The 16305-nt window shown below is 49.2% G+C and overlaps 3 protein-coding genes across 3 annotated transcripts; 2 read left to right on the top strand and 1 right to left on the bottom strand.

Moving 5' to 3' along the window:
* Positions 1 to 318: 318 nt before the first annotated feature.
* Positions 319 to 1998, bottom strand: KHDC3L (KH domain containing 3 like, subcortical maternal complex member; the record flags this gene model as incomplete). Its single annotated transcript, XM_084890224.1, is given in 6 exon segments — positions 319 to 354; positions 356 to 545; positions 547 to 594; positions 596 to 1229; positions 1505 to 1684; positions 1830 to 1998. Coding segments are annotated over 6 exon segments (1257 nt in total).
* A 4026-nt stretch (positions 1999 to 6024) lies between these two features.
* DPPA5 (developmental pluripotency associated 5) lies at positions 6025 to 7103 on the top strand (the record flags this gene model as incomplete). The annotated part of the gene is made up of 3 exons (XM_084890220.1): positions 6025 to 6244; positions 6344 to 6523; positions 6994 to 7103. Exons 1-3 carry the CDS (start codon positions 6133 to 6135, stop codon positions 7101 to 7103), a joined length of 402 nt encoding a protein of 133 aa, XP_084746346.1. The 5' UTR covers positions 6025 to 6132.
* A 7706-nt stretch (positions 7104 to 14809) lies between these two features.
* Positions 14810 to 16088, top strand: LOC311626236 (uncharacterized protein). The gene is made up of 3 exons (XM_084891306.1): positions 14810 to 14970; positions 15065 to 15235; positions 15820 to 16088. The coding sequence occupies exons 1-3, from the start codon at positions 14820 to 14822 to the stop codon at positions 15849 to 15851; spliced, it is 354 nt and encodes a 117-aa protein (XP_084747432.1). The 5' UTR covers positions 14810 to 14819; the 3' UTR covers positions 15852 to 16088.
* Positions 16089 to 16305: the final 217 nt, after the last annotated feature.

Raw genomic sequence — 16305 nt, 5'->3', positions numbered from 1 at the left:
TCAAATTAACATGTTCAACACCTGAAGTTTACACTGTATTTCAAATATTCTTCAATTTTAAACAGTGACAAAGGGGGCTCCACCCAGGTTTGGAGAAGTCTCCCAGGGTGGGCAGACTCCTTGACCAGAGGGGCCGCTCAGCGGGCAAAGCCAGGTGTGTGCGACCTCTGATCGCCAGAAACCCAACAGGCCTCACCTGCCTGCAAGATAGAAAACAGCCTAGAGCAGATATTGCCTCCTCGCCTTCTACCTGCCCATTAACAGACAGCAGGCAATTCAATTCTTTATTAAGGACATTGATTCTTTTGTTACAACTTTTTAGATTTGTGTTTGCAAACATTTAACATGGGGGGGGGTGAGGAGAGGAAACCAAGAACAACCCACACCACCACCCTGTGCTCCCCCCAGCTTCTGCGGCAGCAGCAGGACCAAGCATAGGGCTCCAGAGGGGGGTTTTCTCTTGAACCTTGCTGGCTCGCACTCCGGGGCCCCGAAATGCCTTCATAACCTGGGAGCCGGGCCCTGGGTAGTGGTGGGGGAGCTCCGGGTCGCCGCCTCCTAGACTGTGTTGGGGAACAGCTGGGTCGCCACCTCGCGGACAGCATCGGGGGAGCGCTGGGTCGCCTTCTCTTGCACAGAATCGGGGGAGCGCTGGGTCGCCTTCTCCTGGACAGCATCGGGGGACCGCTGGGTCGCCTTCTCTTGCGCAGAATCGGGGGACCGCTGGGTCGCCTTCTCCTGGAGAGCATCCGGGGACCGCTGTGTGGCCTTCTCCTGGACATTGTCGGGGGAGCGCTGGGTGGCTTTCTCTTGAACATCCTCGGGGGACCGCTGGGTCGCCTTCTCCTGGACATCGTCGGGGGAGCGCTGGGTGGCTTTCTCTTGAACATCCTCGGGGGACCGCTGGGTCGCCTTCTCTTGCGCGGAATCGGGGGACCGCTGGGTCGCCTTCTCCTGGAGAGCATCTGGGGACCGCTGTGTGGCCTTCTCCTGGACATCGTCGGGGGAGCGCTGGGTCGCCTTCTCTTGCACATCCTCGGGGGGCCGCTGGGTCACCTCCTCTTGTACATCCTCGGGGGGCCGCTGGGTCGCCTTCTCTTGCAAAGCATCCGGGGAGCGCTGGGTCTGGGCCATCAGGGTTCTGTCGGGGGAGACCTGAACCGCAGCCAGCCGGACTGCAGCGGAGAAGTTCCGCGGCTCGGGCTGGTGCGCAGCGTTCCTGTACGAGCCTGCAAGAGGAGCAGGTGAGGAGGCACCTGTGCCCCCACTCTGCCCCCACAGGAGCCATCCGTAAGGGCTGCGGGGAGGGGGGTGGCGGCATCTGAGGGCACGGGGTCAGCTTGGCCTTCTAGACGCCTCGCAGAAAGGAAGCCCGTTCCCGGCGGCGGCGGACTAAGAGGAGGAGACCGCTGCCCCGGCACACCCAGGAAGCCTCAGGGTCCCTCCCCCAAGCAAGCTAAGGCCTGCCCAGGGTTCCCCCCCGCCCTACTCCCGCCCTCCCTACCTTGAGACCGGAGTTGGCGGTGATAGTGAGCCAAATTCAGGATCATCTTGGACACATCCTTTTGGTAAGAAGGCCGGCCAAATATCAAGATCTCGGCCTCGCCTTCAGGGTCCCACTGGTGAACGCGAAGCAGGGTCTGCGACACACACTCGACGTGCGGGATGTGCTCTCCGCCGGCACCTGCGCCGGAGGGGAAAGGCGGTGAGGGGAGCGCTGGCAGGGGAGGTGCCCGGAGGAGCGGGAGCATGGCCAGGGCCTCCGCGGAGGCTTGCCCCGAGGTGCGGGCAGCCTGGGCGACAGGAGCTGGGGAAGGGAGGCCTCTCACCGAAGATCGCTTCCACCAGCCACGCCTCGAGGCGGACCGCCTTGGGGCTCTTGAGGTACTCGCTGTGGAACCAGTAGGGCTGCTTGGCGCTGTCACCCAGCACCTGGAACGGCGCCCCGCTCTGCTGCTCCAGCGGCACGAGCGTGGGGAAGCGCTGGGTGGTGGCCATGCCGCGGCGGGGCAGGCAGAGAGGCTGGTGCAGATGCAAGTGGGCCTGGCCTGGGCAGCTGCCCTGGGGCCGGGGCCTTGTTATAAGGACTGGGGCAAGCTCCTCCCCACCCGCGCCCTTCTAATTGGGTTCCAGGCCTAGCTTTCCGCAGCCGGCTTCCATCCGAGATGGCAACAGGTGCGCTCTATTGGGGGGAGGGGGGTTCCCACTGGCCCCGTCCTCCCCTCCTCTCCTCCCACCCCCATCCCGGCTCTCTGGGAGGGAGAGGCGGAGATCTAGAATCGTAGGGAAGACCCAACAGCTGCACAATATCTGTAGAGAATCAGACGGATATTTTCAGGGACCCCGGGCCTTTTCAGACAGTTCTAATGGGACCATTTTAGCATTCTTGAGGAGTTGGAATAACTTTTTAATGGAAAACTAATTAAACACACACACACACACACACACACACACACACACACACACAAAATAAGCAAAAACTCAAAGAGTAAAATAGTATTCAAGGGCTAAAGTCTCCCACTTCCTCCTGAACCCCCTGATCCCCATGAGCTCCTTACCCAGAGGCAGCACATTTCCAGTTTCTTCCTTAACCTGCCGGAGACAGCTGACCACAGCCAGCAGCAGGTGGTCCAGGCGGTGTGGACATCAGAGGGGAGTCCCTTGACATTGTTGATGTCTTAGTTCTCTGACACAATTACATTTCCACGTCTCGATTTTTCTGCCCAGCTTAAAGTATTACTTATTATCTGTTACTCAGCAAGATGAAGTTATTTAGCTCCCACATCAGTAGTTGGGTATCATGCCCAGATCCGGAGAGCTCAGAGCCTCAGAATTCAGGTTTATCCTTCAATCCTCCGGAGTTCTGTTGGCCAAAGAAGTACATGGGAAGTTTGTAGGTGTTTGACATGGTTCACAGTCTTGGGACCTAAGCAGACTATGCATCAGGAGCCAAAGAAAGGCAGCATCAATTCAAAAGGCCGCAGGATTGCCTTGGCTGGTCTGGCTGAGTGGATAGAGTGTCAGCCTGGGGACTGAAGGGTCTCGGGTTCAATTTTGGTCAAAGGCACATGCCTGGGTTGCAGGCTCAGTCCCGGTGGGTGGGGGTGTGTGTGTGCAGGAAGTAGCCAATTAATGATTTTCATCGTTGACATTTCAATCTTTCCCTCTTCCTTCCTCTATGAAATCAATAAAAAAAAAAAAAAAAAGAAAAGAAACATGATTTAAAAACAAAACAAAAGGTCACAGGATGAACTTATAAACCCCTGTGGGTAGGCAGAAGGATTAGAGGAATGTAAAACTGAAACTCAAGGATCTGGGCTCCATAACTGTTTCCCCTGGAGCTTATGGAGTCATTAACACAGCAACTATAAATTGAAATCTAAATATCAAATCCAGGAAGCATCTCCATGAAAATCTCTAGTCTGAAATCTACTTCTTCTACCAAAATGATATAGGATGATATTTCCCCTTAGTTGACATAAGGATACTTGCAGTTCTATGCATATTGTTGTCATTTCTGTGTGTGTGTGCGCGCGCAGATCTTTTACTTCCTTGAAGTTTCAGAATTGGGTATAGAAATATTTAAGAGAATTAAAACCATAATATTAGTAATTATGTTTTAAAAAATCTGCATTTAAATGAAGTTTCCACTGGATGTCTCTCCATGTCAAAATTGGCCAAATAGTACACATTTTAGTATAAGCAGTTTATTGTACTGTATTCTTTAGAGAGGTTAAAAAAGAAGGAATCCATATGCATGGTATTTTATTTTCCTATAATATTTTAGATAATTTAACATATTAGAGAAATGGTTTTGTAATTCCAATTTAAAATATATAATTAATTGATTTAGATATGTGGGTTAAGATGAAATCTTAGTTTATATGTAGTATTGGATTCTTGAAGAGAAATTCAGGTTCAGCATATGAATAAGTTTTATTTATTTGACTTATAGGAATTATTTGGTAATTGAGAAGTTATTTGAGACTTAAAGTACCTTGCAATGCTCTTTACCAAGTATGGGGATATTTAGTTAATTAAGTTTGTTAGTGGAACCTGTGATATTTAGAGACCATTAAATGTAATCATTAAAACTTTCTGCCTTGCCCTAGCTGGCTTGGCTCAGAGCGTTGGCCTTCAGACTGAAGGGTTCAATTCCAGTCAAGGGCACATGCCCAGGTTGTGGGCTTGATCCCCAGTGTGGGGCATGCAGGAGGCAGCCCATTGAAGATTCTATCTCATCATTGATGCTTCTATCTCTCTCTCCCTCTCTGAAATCAATAAAATATACTTAAACACGCGCATACACACACACACACACACACACACACACAACTTTCTGCCTGGTCAGAGTGGCTCAGTTGGTTGAAGATCATCCTGTGCAGGGAAAGGTTGCCAGGGCACATACATGAGTTTCGGGGTTCCATCCCTGGTTGGGGTTTGTATGAAAGACAACCAATTGATGCACATCAATGTTTCTCTCTCTCTTTTCCTCTCTTTAAGCATGTCCTCAGCTGGGGGTTAAAAACACACACACACACAAAAAAAACAACTTTCTATGCTTATGAATGGGATAATAAGGTTTGAAAGTGGAACTTGGAAGCCTAAGAAAGGACTAAAGGTTTGGTTTTTATAATTTTTAGGGTAGAAAAATGTGAATTTTCAAATAAGCCATGGTCATAATAGCCAGCTGAGGGATTGCTAGATAGATGTTCCCAGGTGGCCTTGGGCAGATCCAGCTTTATCTCCATCCATGAAGCCCTAAAACATTGACATCATACCCTCATTGGGTGAATCCAGTGCATCGCTTCAAGCAATATATTTAATATATTTCTTTTTATTGATTTCAGAGAGGAAGGGAGAAGGGAGAGAGAGATAGAAACATCAATGATGAGAATCACTGATTGGCTGTCTCTTGCACGCCCCCCTACTGGGGATGGAGGCCGCCACCCAGGCATGTGCCCTTGGCCAGAATCGAACCTGGGACCCTTCAGTCTGCAGGATGATGCTCTATTCACTGAGCCAAGCCAGCTAGGGCAAGCAATATATTTTTTAAAAATAAATAGACCAGTTTATTTAGAGCCAGAGGTCTGGACCATACGGTTTGGTTCTAGTGGCCAGGCAGAGCACAGATAAACTTTGAAATTGGAATAGATTCAAAAGTTCCAGACTCAGGGGCTTCGAGGAACTCGAACACTGGGAGTACTTTGGAGTACCTTTAAGATGATGAATTTTTAAATCTCGTGTTCCTCTTTGTTAAATGACAGAAATTACTCCTGAGGTCCCAGAATTTACACCTGCGATGTGAAGACCCAGGATCCAACCCTCAAAGAAGGAAACGGACCCTCCTTTGGAACGTGGAAGGCTGAAAGGCTGGACCTCGATTTGGCAGCCCCCCCCCCCCCCCCGGCAGCCCCTCGCACCCTTAAACCTGGATTTTCAGCCCTGACTGGTTTGGCTCAGTGATTAGAGGGTCAACCTGGGGGCTGAAAGGTCCCAGGTTCCATTCCAGTCAAGGGCATGTACCTTGGTTGCAGGCACATCCCCAGTGGAGGGTGTGAAGGAGGCAGCTGATTGATGTTTCTCTCTCATCGATGTTTCTAACTCTATCCCTCTCCCTTCCTCTCTGTAAAAAATCAATAAAATATATTTAAAACAAAAACAAACAGACCTCCCCCACCCTCCTGGATTTCCACTTTCTTGGGGTTCAGGCCTAAACACTCGTTCCTGGGGCAAGAGTAGCTCCTTTGTCCCATGAACTTCCAAGGCCCAGGGATTCTGGTGCAGAAGAGTCAATGCAGGTGGAAACCCTTGTAAACTTGTAAGCTTGTGGACAGCTGGGCCCAGGATTGCTCGGGAGGGTGCAGGAGGTCACCTGCTAGATCAGAGTGCAGGCAGGAGGAGGTGGCGTGGGAAGCAGGACCCTGTGAGTCCAGGATTGGGCCTCCAGGCCGGGGGCGGGCCTTTCCGGGGCGGGGCCTGGCTGGAGGGCGGGGCCTGGGTGGCTGGTGGGGGGTCTGGATGGGGGCGGGGCCTGCCCAGGGCTCAACTTTGGCGCGGCCACGGTGGCGCGGGCTCCTCTCTTAGGCCTACCATCACTCCGAGTGGGATTTTCCTTTCGAGGCATCCAAGATGGGGACGCTGCCGAAACGGAAAGATATCCCGCCGTGGGTGAAAGTTCCCGAGGACCTGAGAGGTCCTCAGGTGTTCCGGGTCCAGACGGCGCTGCTGGAAGCCATGTTTGGTAAGTGAGCCCGGTTCGGACCCCCGGGCGCCTCCAACCCGGGCCGGACCAGCGTCTGGGCCTCCAGGGCGCGTAGCGCTCATCCTCTTCCCCAAACAGGCCCCGGGGGATCTCGAATCCCATACATCGAGCAAGTGAGCAGAACCATGCTCGAGCTGAAGGTTCTGGGATCCTCGAACCTCACCGAGGTCAAGGTGTACGGCAATTACTTGTACAAACTCCGAACCACGTGGATGCTGCAGTCCATGGCCGAGAGGCACCGCCTGAGGTGGGAGCGAGGTGAGAAGCCTTTACAGGAGTGGGGAAGGGGGGGGGGGGGGCTCAGCTTCGCTTCCCCTCCTACAGCCCCCCTCACCCCTTCCCCTCCTACAGCCCCCCTCACCCCCACCCCCCTTCCTTCCTGCAACCGCCGCACGGGCATCACCAGCCATTCGGGCCCCAGGTGATGGGATGACCCTTGACTCTTGGGTAGGACCATGGGCTGGTCCTAGGGGCCTTGGAGGAAGACTTTGATGAGAGGTGGCCCCGGGTTGGTCTTACAGGGTAAGTTTTCTGAGATCCCAACCCCTGCCCAACCCCCTCACCCCAGTTTCTTGGAGGATGTTGGAATGGGCCCAGTGGTTCCATGTTCCGAGGTCCCTGAGAATCCCAGGCCCAGAACGTTGGACCAGGACCTTGAAAGAGGCTGAGAACTGGCCAGGCTCTTGCCTCCCTCTCCTCACCACACCTACCTTTGCTTTCTGCTACAGGGATGCTCAAACTTGAGGACGCCATGAATGCCCTCGAGCTAAATAAGCCTTTAGCTGAAGTGCAGCCAGTTTGCAACCAACGTAACCTGGGATCAGGGTGTGGACAGTAGGCTGTGGCCAGATCTGGAGTAGGTTTGCTCCCCACCCAGCAAGGGAAAACAGCTTGTTGTGGATTTTTGCATTTGCCTCATGAGTCCTGATGTAACTCTTCCCCAGGGTTGCTAATTAAAGAATAAAATGTTAAAAAATTCCTCGACATGTGGTTGGAGATAATATCACAGTTAAGGTGGACCTTGTACTTAAGCCTTAAATGACCCCCCTCCCCCGCCCAAAAAAAAACCAAACCAAAACAAACACAAAAAAACTAATTGTGGAGGCCCAAGAACGTGTGTGTGTGTGTGTGTGTGTGTGTGTGTGTGTGTATGAAGGTAGGTGTCTAGGAGCAAAGTTTTGAGATGCATATCCAACCCAAAACCAGTCAATATAGGGTTTGGAAAGGACCCGGACTCAAAAATAATAGCTCTGCCCTGGCCTGTCTTGCTCAGTAGATAGAGCGTTGGCCTGCAACTCAGTCTTGGTTTCAGTTCCCAGTCAAGAGTAGGTACCTGGTAGCAAGTTGATCCCCAGCCCTGGTTGTCTGTGTGGGAGGCAACCAATCCATCCATATATCTCACATCTGTTTCTCTTTCTCTCTTCCCCCTCCCTCTCTTTTCCTTGCACTCTCTGAAAAACAAGTGGGAAAAATATCCTCAGGTGAGATTAAGAAAATAATAGCCCTATAGTAGATTATGTATACAATGAAAAGCAACTATTCTATAAAACAAACAATCAATTCTTAGCATAGCAGTTTTATATCCTTTTCCACATACCTAACCAACCTCTTGAAAAGGGGTTTTGGGGGTCCCTGTCACACTTACAGAATTGCTGTATGGGGACCCCAAAGGGTATGTGAAATTGCAGGTAGATAAGGACATTATTCTAGGTGGGGATCACCCCTGATTTGTTGAGGGTTATCAAAATGGGGACTACAGTTTTTCCTAGTAGCTTAGTAGTTCCAAACCAAAATGAGTCTTACTTGGGGAACTTTCTGGCCCTATGACCTGAGTCAAGTTGTTCTATCCTCTCAGTCTCCAAATTGAAGATAACAGCATCTGACTCCACATGAAGTTGTGAGGTTTCACTGTTAATATAGGCAGGGAACTTAAATCAGGCATCACACTGTAGCAAGTGTTGACTATTCTTAAAGATTGACCAATGATGAAATAGAAGACTAATAATGAGTGTCTTCTGATGGCATGTCCATCAGAGAACTATAGGTTAAATTCCCAGAGAGAATGCTGATGCAAAGGAAAGATCATATATAATTTGCAAGATGCTACTAACTTAACTTCCAAAGGGATTGACATAATTTCACACCCAGCAACAATATATATAAGATTGCCTCTTTCCCCACAACCTCACCCAGAGACAATTGGCAAACTTTTCTTGCTGAGCTATTAGGTGAAGAGTCTTCCTGTCTTTAGTACTTTTTTTTTTTTAATGTATTTTATTATTTTTTTGTAGAGAGGAAGAGAGAGGGAGAGTTAGAAACATCGATGAGAATCATTGATCAGCTGCCTCTTGCACACCCCCTACTGGGGATGTGCCCTCAACCAAGGTACATGCCCTTGATGGGAATCGAACCTGGGACCTTTCAGTCTGCAGGCCTATGCTCTATCCACTGAACCAAACCGGTTTCGGCTTTAGTACTTCTTGATGGAGTCTGCTTTGTGGAACCCTCAAATTACCCTTCAAAGAGTCAGTGGGCAATGAATGGTGTAGGACTGGAAACAAAAAAATGAAATCCAATCTAATGAAATCCTTTGGTCTATAAGTGGCTAGGAAATAGCCAACACTGATTACTGGTGGAACTCAAACCGAAACTGCCTGGTGCATTAACTCAGTTCTCTCAATATTACCATTTTACTGATTAAAAAAATCAAGACCCATCGATCACATCCCCTCCCCAGGATTCATCTGAGTGAAGGGAAGGGGAAGGTTCCAAGCTGGTATAAATGCTCCTATGAGAGCCCAAACTGACCTCATTCCCTTTCTGAGCTCCAGGGGACTATGCCTGGCCTCCGGGGACCAAGGATCTCTGCTGCCGTGGTCTCGGTGGGCTGGAGTAAGTTTACCAACCTCTGATGACAGGAGGGCCTGGCCCTCCAGAACATTTCAACCTGGTTGGGGCATTATGTGGCTCTAAGAGGCAGTGGCTTTATGACTGCATAGTTTTTGTTTTTTAGGAGCTTGAGGTTCTTTGGGAAACTGCAATGGGGATTTGACCTGAAAAGGGAGGTCAGGAAGGTTCTTGGAGGAAGTCACTCCCAGGTGAGAGCAGAGTGGCAGCAGTGACCCCCAGAGACCTAGGGGCAGGGCCAGAAGGGGGGAAGCAAATTGGCCAGAGCCTTGTCGACCATGCCGAGGAAGCCACCCATAGGTTTTCAGCAGGTAGTCAGTTTTCTAAAAACCTAGTCCAGTTTTCCCTATGCCACTTATTGAAGAGACCGTCATTTCTCCATTGTGTATTCTTGCCCCCTTATAGATGAACTGACCATATAAAGTGAGGGTTTATTTCTGGGCTCTCTATTCTGTTTCTTAATCTATGTGTCTGTTTTTATGTCAACACCACATTGTTTTTCTGTAAGATTTTATTTGAGCCAAAATGATGATGATGCTGGGAAGCAAGATCTCTAATACTATGTTGTTTTGATCACTATAGCTTTGTAATATAGTTTGAAATCAGGGAGTGTGATACCTCCAAGTTTGTTCTTTTTCAAGATTGCATCAGATTCTACAGATTAAGTATTTAGGTCAGAAGGGAGTGGCAAGAAATATTCAGAGTGGTGAATACTGTGTTTCCCTGAAAATAAGACATCCTCCGAAAATAAGACCTAGCGCAACTTTGGGAGAAAAAATTATAATATAAGACACTGTCTTATTTTCGGGGAAACAGGTAGCAAGGACCTACAACCAAGATGACCCAATAAAGCTATTATTTAGAATTGAAGATCAGATAAAGAGCTTCCAGACAAGAAAAAGCTAAAGGAGCTCACACTAAATCAGTATTACATGAAATGTTGAAGGGTATTCTTTAAAAAAAGGAAGAAGCACCCTAGTGTCATCGGCCTGTGGACCAAAGGACCCTTGGGTTCCATTCCCGTCAAGGGCACGTACCTTGGTTTCAGGCTCCTCCCCAGCCCACAGGCTCATTCAGGAGGCAACCAATGTGTTTCTCTCACATCGATGTTTCTGTCTTTCCCTCTGTCTTCCACTCTCCCTAAAAAAATCAACGAAAGGATGTCCTCAGGCAAGGGTTAACAACAAAAATTTTTTAAAAAGGAAGAGAGCCGAAACCGGTTTGGCTCAATGGATAGAGCGTCGGCTTGGGGACTGAAGGGTCTCGGGTTCGATTCCGGTCAAGGGCATGTACCTTGGTTGTGGGCATATCCCCAGTAGGGGGTGTGCAAGAGGCAGCTGATCGATGACTCTCTCTCATCGATGTTTCTAACTCTCTATCTCTCTCCCTTCCTATCTGTACAAAATCAATGAAATATATATATTTTTTTTAAAAAGGAAGAGATTAAAATATGAACAATAAAATGCCAATAAATATCAACAATTTAATCTAAAAATCAAAATAAATGAACAAGAAATTTAATGAACAAAATAAACCAATAAATAAAATAGAGTCAGAAGCATGAAAACATAAAACAGATGGATGACTTTCGGGGCAGGGGAGGCACAAAGAGATTAACCAAAGATCTTATTTGCATGTATGGATTACCTATATGAACACAGACCTATATAAAAAATGCATGTGGAAAGGAGCAATTCTGAGTTTAAAAAACAAAAGATAAAAAACAAATTTAACTTGAGTAAAATTTGGATATACTAATTGGCTTTATTAAGCAATTCATGAATTAGGGTAATGTCCCATCTAGCAAACAAAAGGCTGCTCTGAGGGATTGGCAAAATGGAAGATTTTTATAGAAAGAAGGGTGGGACAAGGGACCCAATGACAAAAGAAAGATTATTTTTGGGCAGGGTCATCTTTTATTTAGGGAAAGAATAGAGAAGAGTTTTTTTTATCATGCAAATTGTGTCTTTTTTTTCCTATGGGGAAGGGAGGGGCCATGTGACATTGCCTGGCTAGAGCTGGTTGATTTCAAACTGGTTGATTAAGGTTATATTTCTGGGAGAGGTTGAAACTGCAATTAGATCAGGAATTAAATCTAGATTAAGTATCATGGGCTTTTAGCACAAGTGCTTTGGTTTCTCCATCTGAAAATAGGGGTTATAATTATGATATTTCGTGAAGTGAAGAGGATTAAATGAGTTAATTTAAAGGCTTAGAAAAGTATCAGGCAGGTATTTTATATTAGCTATTCTTTTAAAAATTTTTATATATTTAGCAGAAGCCGGTTTGGCTCAGCGGTAGAGCGTCGGTCTGCGGACTGAAAGGTCCCAGGTTCGATTCCGGTCAAGGGCATGTACCTTGGTTGTGGGCACATCCCCGGTGGGGGGTGTGCAGGAGGCAGCTGGTCGATGTTTCTCTCTCATCGACGTTTCTAGCTCTCTATCCCTCTCTCCTCCTCTCTGTAAAAAATCAATAGAATATATTAAAAAAATTTTTTTTAAATATATTTATTGATAAGAGAGAGAGAGAGAGATCAATTTGTTGTTCTACTTAATTATGCATTCATTGGTTGTTTCTTGTACGTGTCCTGACCAGGGATCAAACCCACACCCTTGGTAGTATCTGGATGATGCTCTACCCGGCTAGGGCAATATTCACTATATTCTTATTGTTGTTGCTCTTATTGTTCCTTTTCTCAAAGTGCTTATTAACCAGTCTTTCTTTGTATCTAGTAGGCATGTGTAACCAGTATTTTTTGAATTCCACTTGGTCCAGTGCAAGCAAGAAGTAACTTTTTTCTCACTCACTATTCTCCATTAAATTTGCTCAAATTGTTTTTCCACACACCAGGAATAAAATCTCAAGCAGATTCCATAGCCTTTTTTCCTTCACTTTCAGATACTATTGTGTTCCATTGATAGCTAAATGAAAAAATAAATAAATAAATAAAAAGAAAGAAAGAAAATAAGAGTTAAGTTCCTATGGCTTATTAAAGATCCAAACATTTTTGGCCCTGGCTGGGTTGCTCAGTTGGTTAGAGCATTTTCCTGATATGTCAGGGCTTTTGGGTTTGATCCCTGGTCAGGTCACTTACAGGAAGCAACCAATGAATGCAGGAATGTGTGGAACAATAAGTTAATGCTTCTCTCTCTCTCTCTCTCTCTCTCTCTCTCTCTCTCTCTCTCTCTCATCAATAAATATAAATTAAAGATTAAGAAAAGAGTAAAAGACCCAAACATTTCTACTATTAAACACTGAAATAAATGTAGATATGCATACTGGTACATTTAAGAAAGATTAAGATAATGATTTTCCAACCCATTTATTCCCAGGTCTCAGGTGGCAGAAACCCATCCTGGCAGCTCAGGCTGAAAGGCAGGATCTAATCCTAGACAGGGAGCCATTCCATTGCAGAGTGCACCCTCACACACCCACACTGGCTCTGGGCAGTTTAGATGTGCCAGTTCACTGACATATCTTTGGGATGCAGGAAGAAACTGGAGTACCTGAGGAAACCCATGCAGACATGGGGGAAATGTACAAACACTACAGTGGCCCTGACTGGAAATTAATTTTTTTTACATCGACTTTATAGTAAAACCAAGTTGATCAAAACAAGTTATCCAGGGTTGTGCTGTATTTCCTTTTTAGTTTATAAAAGCCAAGCTCATGGCCCCACCAGTGTGTGTGGCTTAGTCATTGAGCATCGACCTATGAGCCAAGAGGTCACTGTCGGTCACTAGTTCCATTCCCAGTCAGGGCACATACCTGGGTTGTGGGCTTAATCTCCAGTAGGGGGCATGCAGGAGGCAGCCAACCGATGTCTTTCTATCTCTCTCCATTCCTCTCTCTAAAATCGAAACATATATAAAAAAATGAAAAGCCAACTTCATAGAAGTACTTGCCTAAGGTCACATAACCCATAGATGACCAAATCAGTACTTTAAGATCGACCCAGTACTATCCCTTATATATACTATCTCCCCAATTTGCTCCCACTTCCCTGTTCTCACCAGCTCTGGTGAATTGTGAAGCTTGATTGGGCACCTCTGGGAGACCTCCTCTGCACATGTGTCTGGAGCTATCCAAATTCAGAGTTGCAAGTCAGGGGCTGCAGTGTTCACCACTAACTGTAGGTCAGGCTCTTGGGCCACAACAGTAATGGTCATAGACAGTCCTGAAAATTACTGCAGTAGCAAATAAGAGACAAGGTGAAGGCTCAAAGAAAGGATTGAAAAATCTGCCAGTGGCTGAAGGAGAGGTACTTTGTCTAACTGAGGCCTTTGGCCTGGCAAGGCAGAGGGGGAAACGCAGCAATATTTATTTTTGTTTGCAAGTAAATAGGGAAAATAAATAATCTGCGATAAACAGAGTAGAACAGGTGTGAAAAAGGCAAGGTTCAGGAAATTATTACAGATCCTGCAAAGAATTCCAACACTTAACCTCCCTCACCGAAATGATGCCACTTATGTGCGAATTCTATCAATTGCACCACCACAACGCAAAATACTTCATGTAAGCGTTTAAACGCAGATCTGCGGTTTAAAGGCAGATGAGAAAGTTCATCCAAATCCGCAAGGCTGGTGCACCAGCTGCAACCCAAAGCGCCAGGGATGGGATCACACTTTCGGCCTGCCCACCAACCGTGCGTCAACCTTTTCGCACACCGACTCCATCCAGCTGTGCGTCCTCTGGTCTGACGGTTCCAGTGATTGCCAGGGGTTCCCCAGCAGCGCTGGTTCCAGTGATTGCCAGGGGTCACCCAGCGCTGGTTCCAGTGATTGCCAGGGGTCACCCAGCGCTGGTTCCAGTGATTGCCAGGGGTTACCCAGCTCTCAGGGACAAAGAATCGAGGGAGGCCGCGCCTGGATGAGGCATCAGAACCTTGGAGCTGCCCTGGGGGTGCCCGGCGGGGAGAACGGCGCCCACGGTGGAACCCCTCCTGCCTTGCGGTCCCAGGGGACTGGCTTCGTCCAGCATCTGCTCTCGGCTCCCACCTTTCAGCGCGGACGTTCCGAATCTGTAACACAGAATGCCTGGGTAGGGGAATCTGGTCTCTTAAGGATGGCGCGGGCGTTCGAGCCACAAAGCTTTGCATTCAATTACAGGTTTTCCTCTCCACACCAGCTGTTTCACATCTCGGGAGCCTCCGTTTTCTTGCAGGTCACCATTAAGTTCCACAGCCAGGGCCCGCCCATGGTTGCAGGCCCCCCCCCCCCCCCCCAAGGGAAGGTATGGTTTCCGCGGCTGCGGGAGAATGTGGAGCCCGAGACAAGGGCCTTCTACGTGGAGACTTTGGGGATCCTAGAATCCCGGGAGGCGACGCGGGTTCCATTCAGCTGCCACCCGTCACCCCTCTTCCTTTACGGGTCCCTTGCGCTTGGCACCCAAGGAGCCCTTCTCTCGGCTGACTTGTGCCCGGGAACCTCGCAAACTTGGAGCCCCGAGGGCCTGGGATGTGTGCAGGGCAACCGAATGGCAGAGGCCGGGCCTGAGAGCGCGTGCTTTCCGAGGATGGAAGGAATGGGACGCCCGGGGCCCGCGGGCCGCGGGATGAGCGGCAGGTGCGGGCGCGGGGAGGGCGCGGGGCGGGGCGCGGGGCGCAAAAGGGCCGCTCCGCCCGGGCTCCCCGCGCGGCTCCGGCGGCATGTCCCTCCCTGCGGGCCGCCAGCGCCGGCGGCCGCGCCGGGGCCGCGTCTCCAGGTTTCTTCGCGACCTAGTCCTGACGTTTTTAGAAAACCACCCTTTCCCAGAGGCCCTTTACGTCGAATTGAGGATGATGCCGATTATACTGTTGGGTGAGTGCGCCCGGACCTCATGCGCTGGGAAAGGTCCTGCCAGTCGCACCCTCTCCCTTCCCGCGACTCAGTGCCCGTTTGTTTCCCTTCTCAGGCCCCAGGGCCCGGAGGCTGGTCGAGTACGAGAGGTGCTCCGGCGTTTTGATCCTGATGGATATGGTCTCCGGGAGCAGAGCCTTTTACTTCATCATCGGGGAGACTCGGCGCCGGGGCGTGGTGGCCTTCCTGATCAGGCGCCGGGCCCCGCAGCTCCGCCGACATCGAGGTGAGTGACGCCAGGGGTCCTGGTGGGGGCGCTTCATTTGCCCAGGGGTCCCGAAAGGGGCATACCGCTTCCCTGCGCCCTCCTGGCTCTCTCTAGTTGCCTAGTCTGAGGGCCCTGGCCAGTTCTGAGAACCCCTGGGTGTGGGTCTTGGCTCCAGAGTGCAAAGAGCGAGATGCGGCAGGCGATTCTCTGGCTAGAACCAAAGTGGGAGGTTTGGGGTATCTGCGCTCCAGGGTTGGCAGTCCCTGGGGAGTCTTCAGGGTAGCGCTTGAGGGGACTTGTCTTCCACCAAACCTCTTCTGTGGACCCGCCCCCTCACTTACTTAGGACTCCGGAATTCAAAGCATAGTTCCCCCCCATCTCCCCTGCCCTCCAACAGAATCAGCCTCCCCTAGAAACGTGTTGAGAATGTAGACTCCGGGGCCCACCCCAGACCCATAGAATCAGAAACTCTGGGCACGGGGTACTGTCACCTGGGATTTAACAAGCCCTCCAGGTGATGGTGATGCGGGGCAGCGTTTAAAAACCGCCGCCCTGGGGTATTCTCCAGAAAGCACACACCTGACCAGCTGCTTTCTTTTTAGCCAGAACTAGGGCCAGACGGCGCTCTGAGTAAGCCCGGGCCTGCTCGTGGCTGACCTCAGGAAAGGATGGCATTGCTTGTGGAAGGAAGGCTGGCCTGGATGGAGGTCAGGAGGCTAAGGGCTCCATCTAGTTCTGTGTGTGCCATGAAAATGGGGCCGAGGAAGGGCGCGGTGCAATGGTTCTTAATTCTGTGCTGTTCAAATGATTGCAAACTCGGATCTTTTATGGGAAGTTTAAATGGTTTTTATAATAAATGATTTTTTACCGGTTTTGTGTGAATCCGTTTTCCTTCCAGGTTATAACAGGTTATTTTCACAAAGTAGTTTCAGCTCTTCACAGTTTTTGGGAGCCTGTATAAAGCCCCTCTGTTACTTGAAGAATCCAGCCCTCCGTTTTTTGCCTTGGTTCCTGCCAGTAGAGTGGGGAATTTCAAAGAGAAAGTTGTGGGAAGGCTGCCCAGCTGTCCAGTCAGTTGAGGGCAAAGA

Source organism: Pipistrellus hanaki, assembly GCF_964339955.1.
Source record: "Pipistrellus hanaki genome assembly, chromosome: 7".
Taxonomy (NCBI): domain Eukaryota; kingdom Metazoa; phylum Chordata; class Mammalia; order Chiroptera; family Vespertilionidae; genus Pipistrellus; species Pipistrellus hanaki.
The sequence above is the reverse complement of the archived record's forward strand: the minus strand, read 5'-3'. Positions and strand labels throughout refer to the sequence as shown.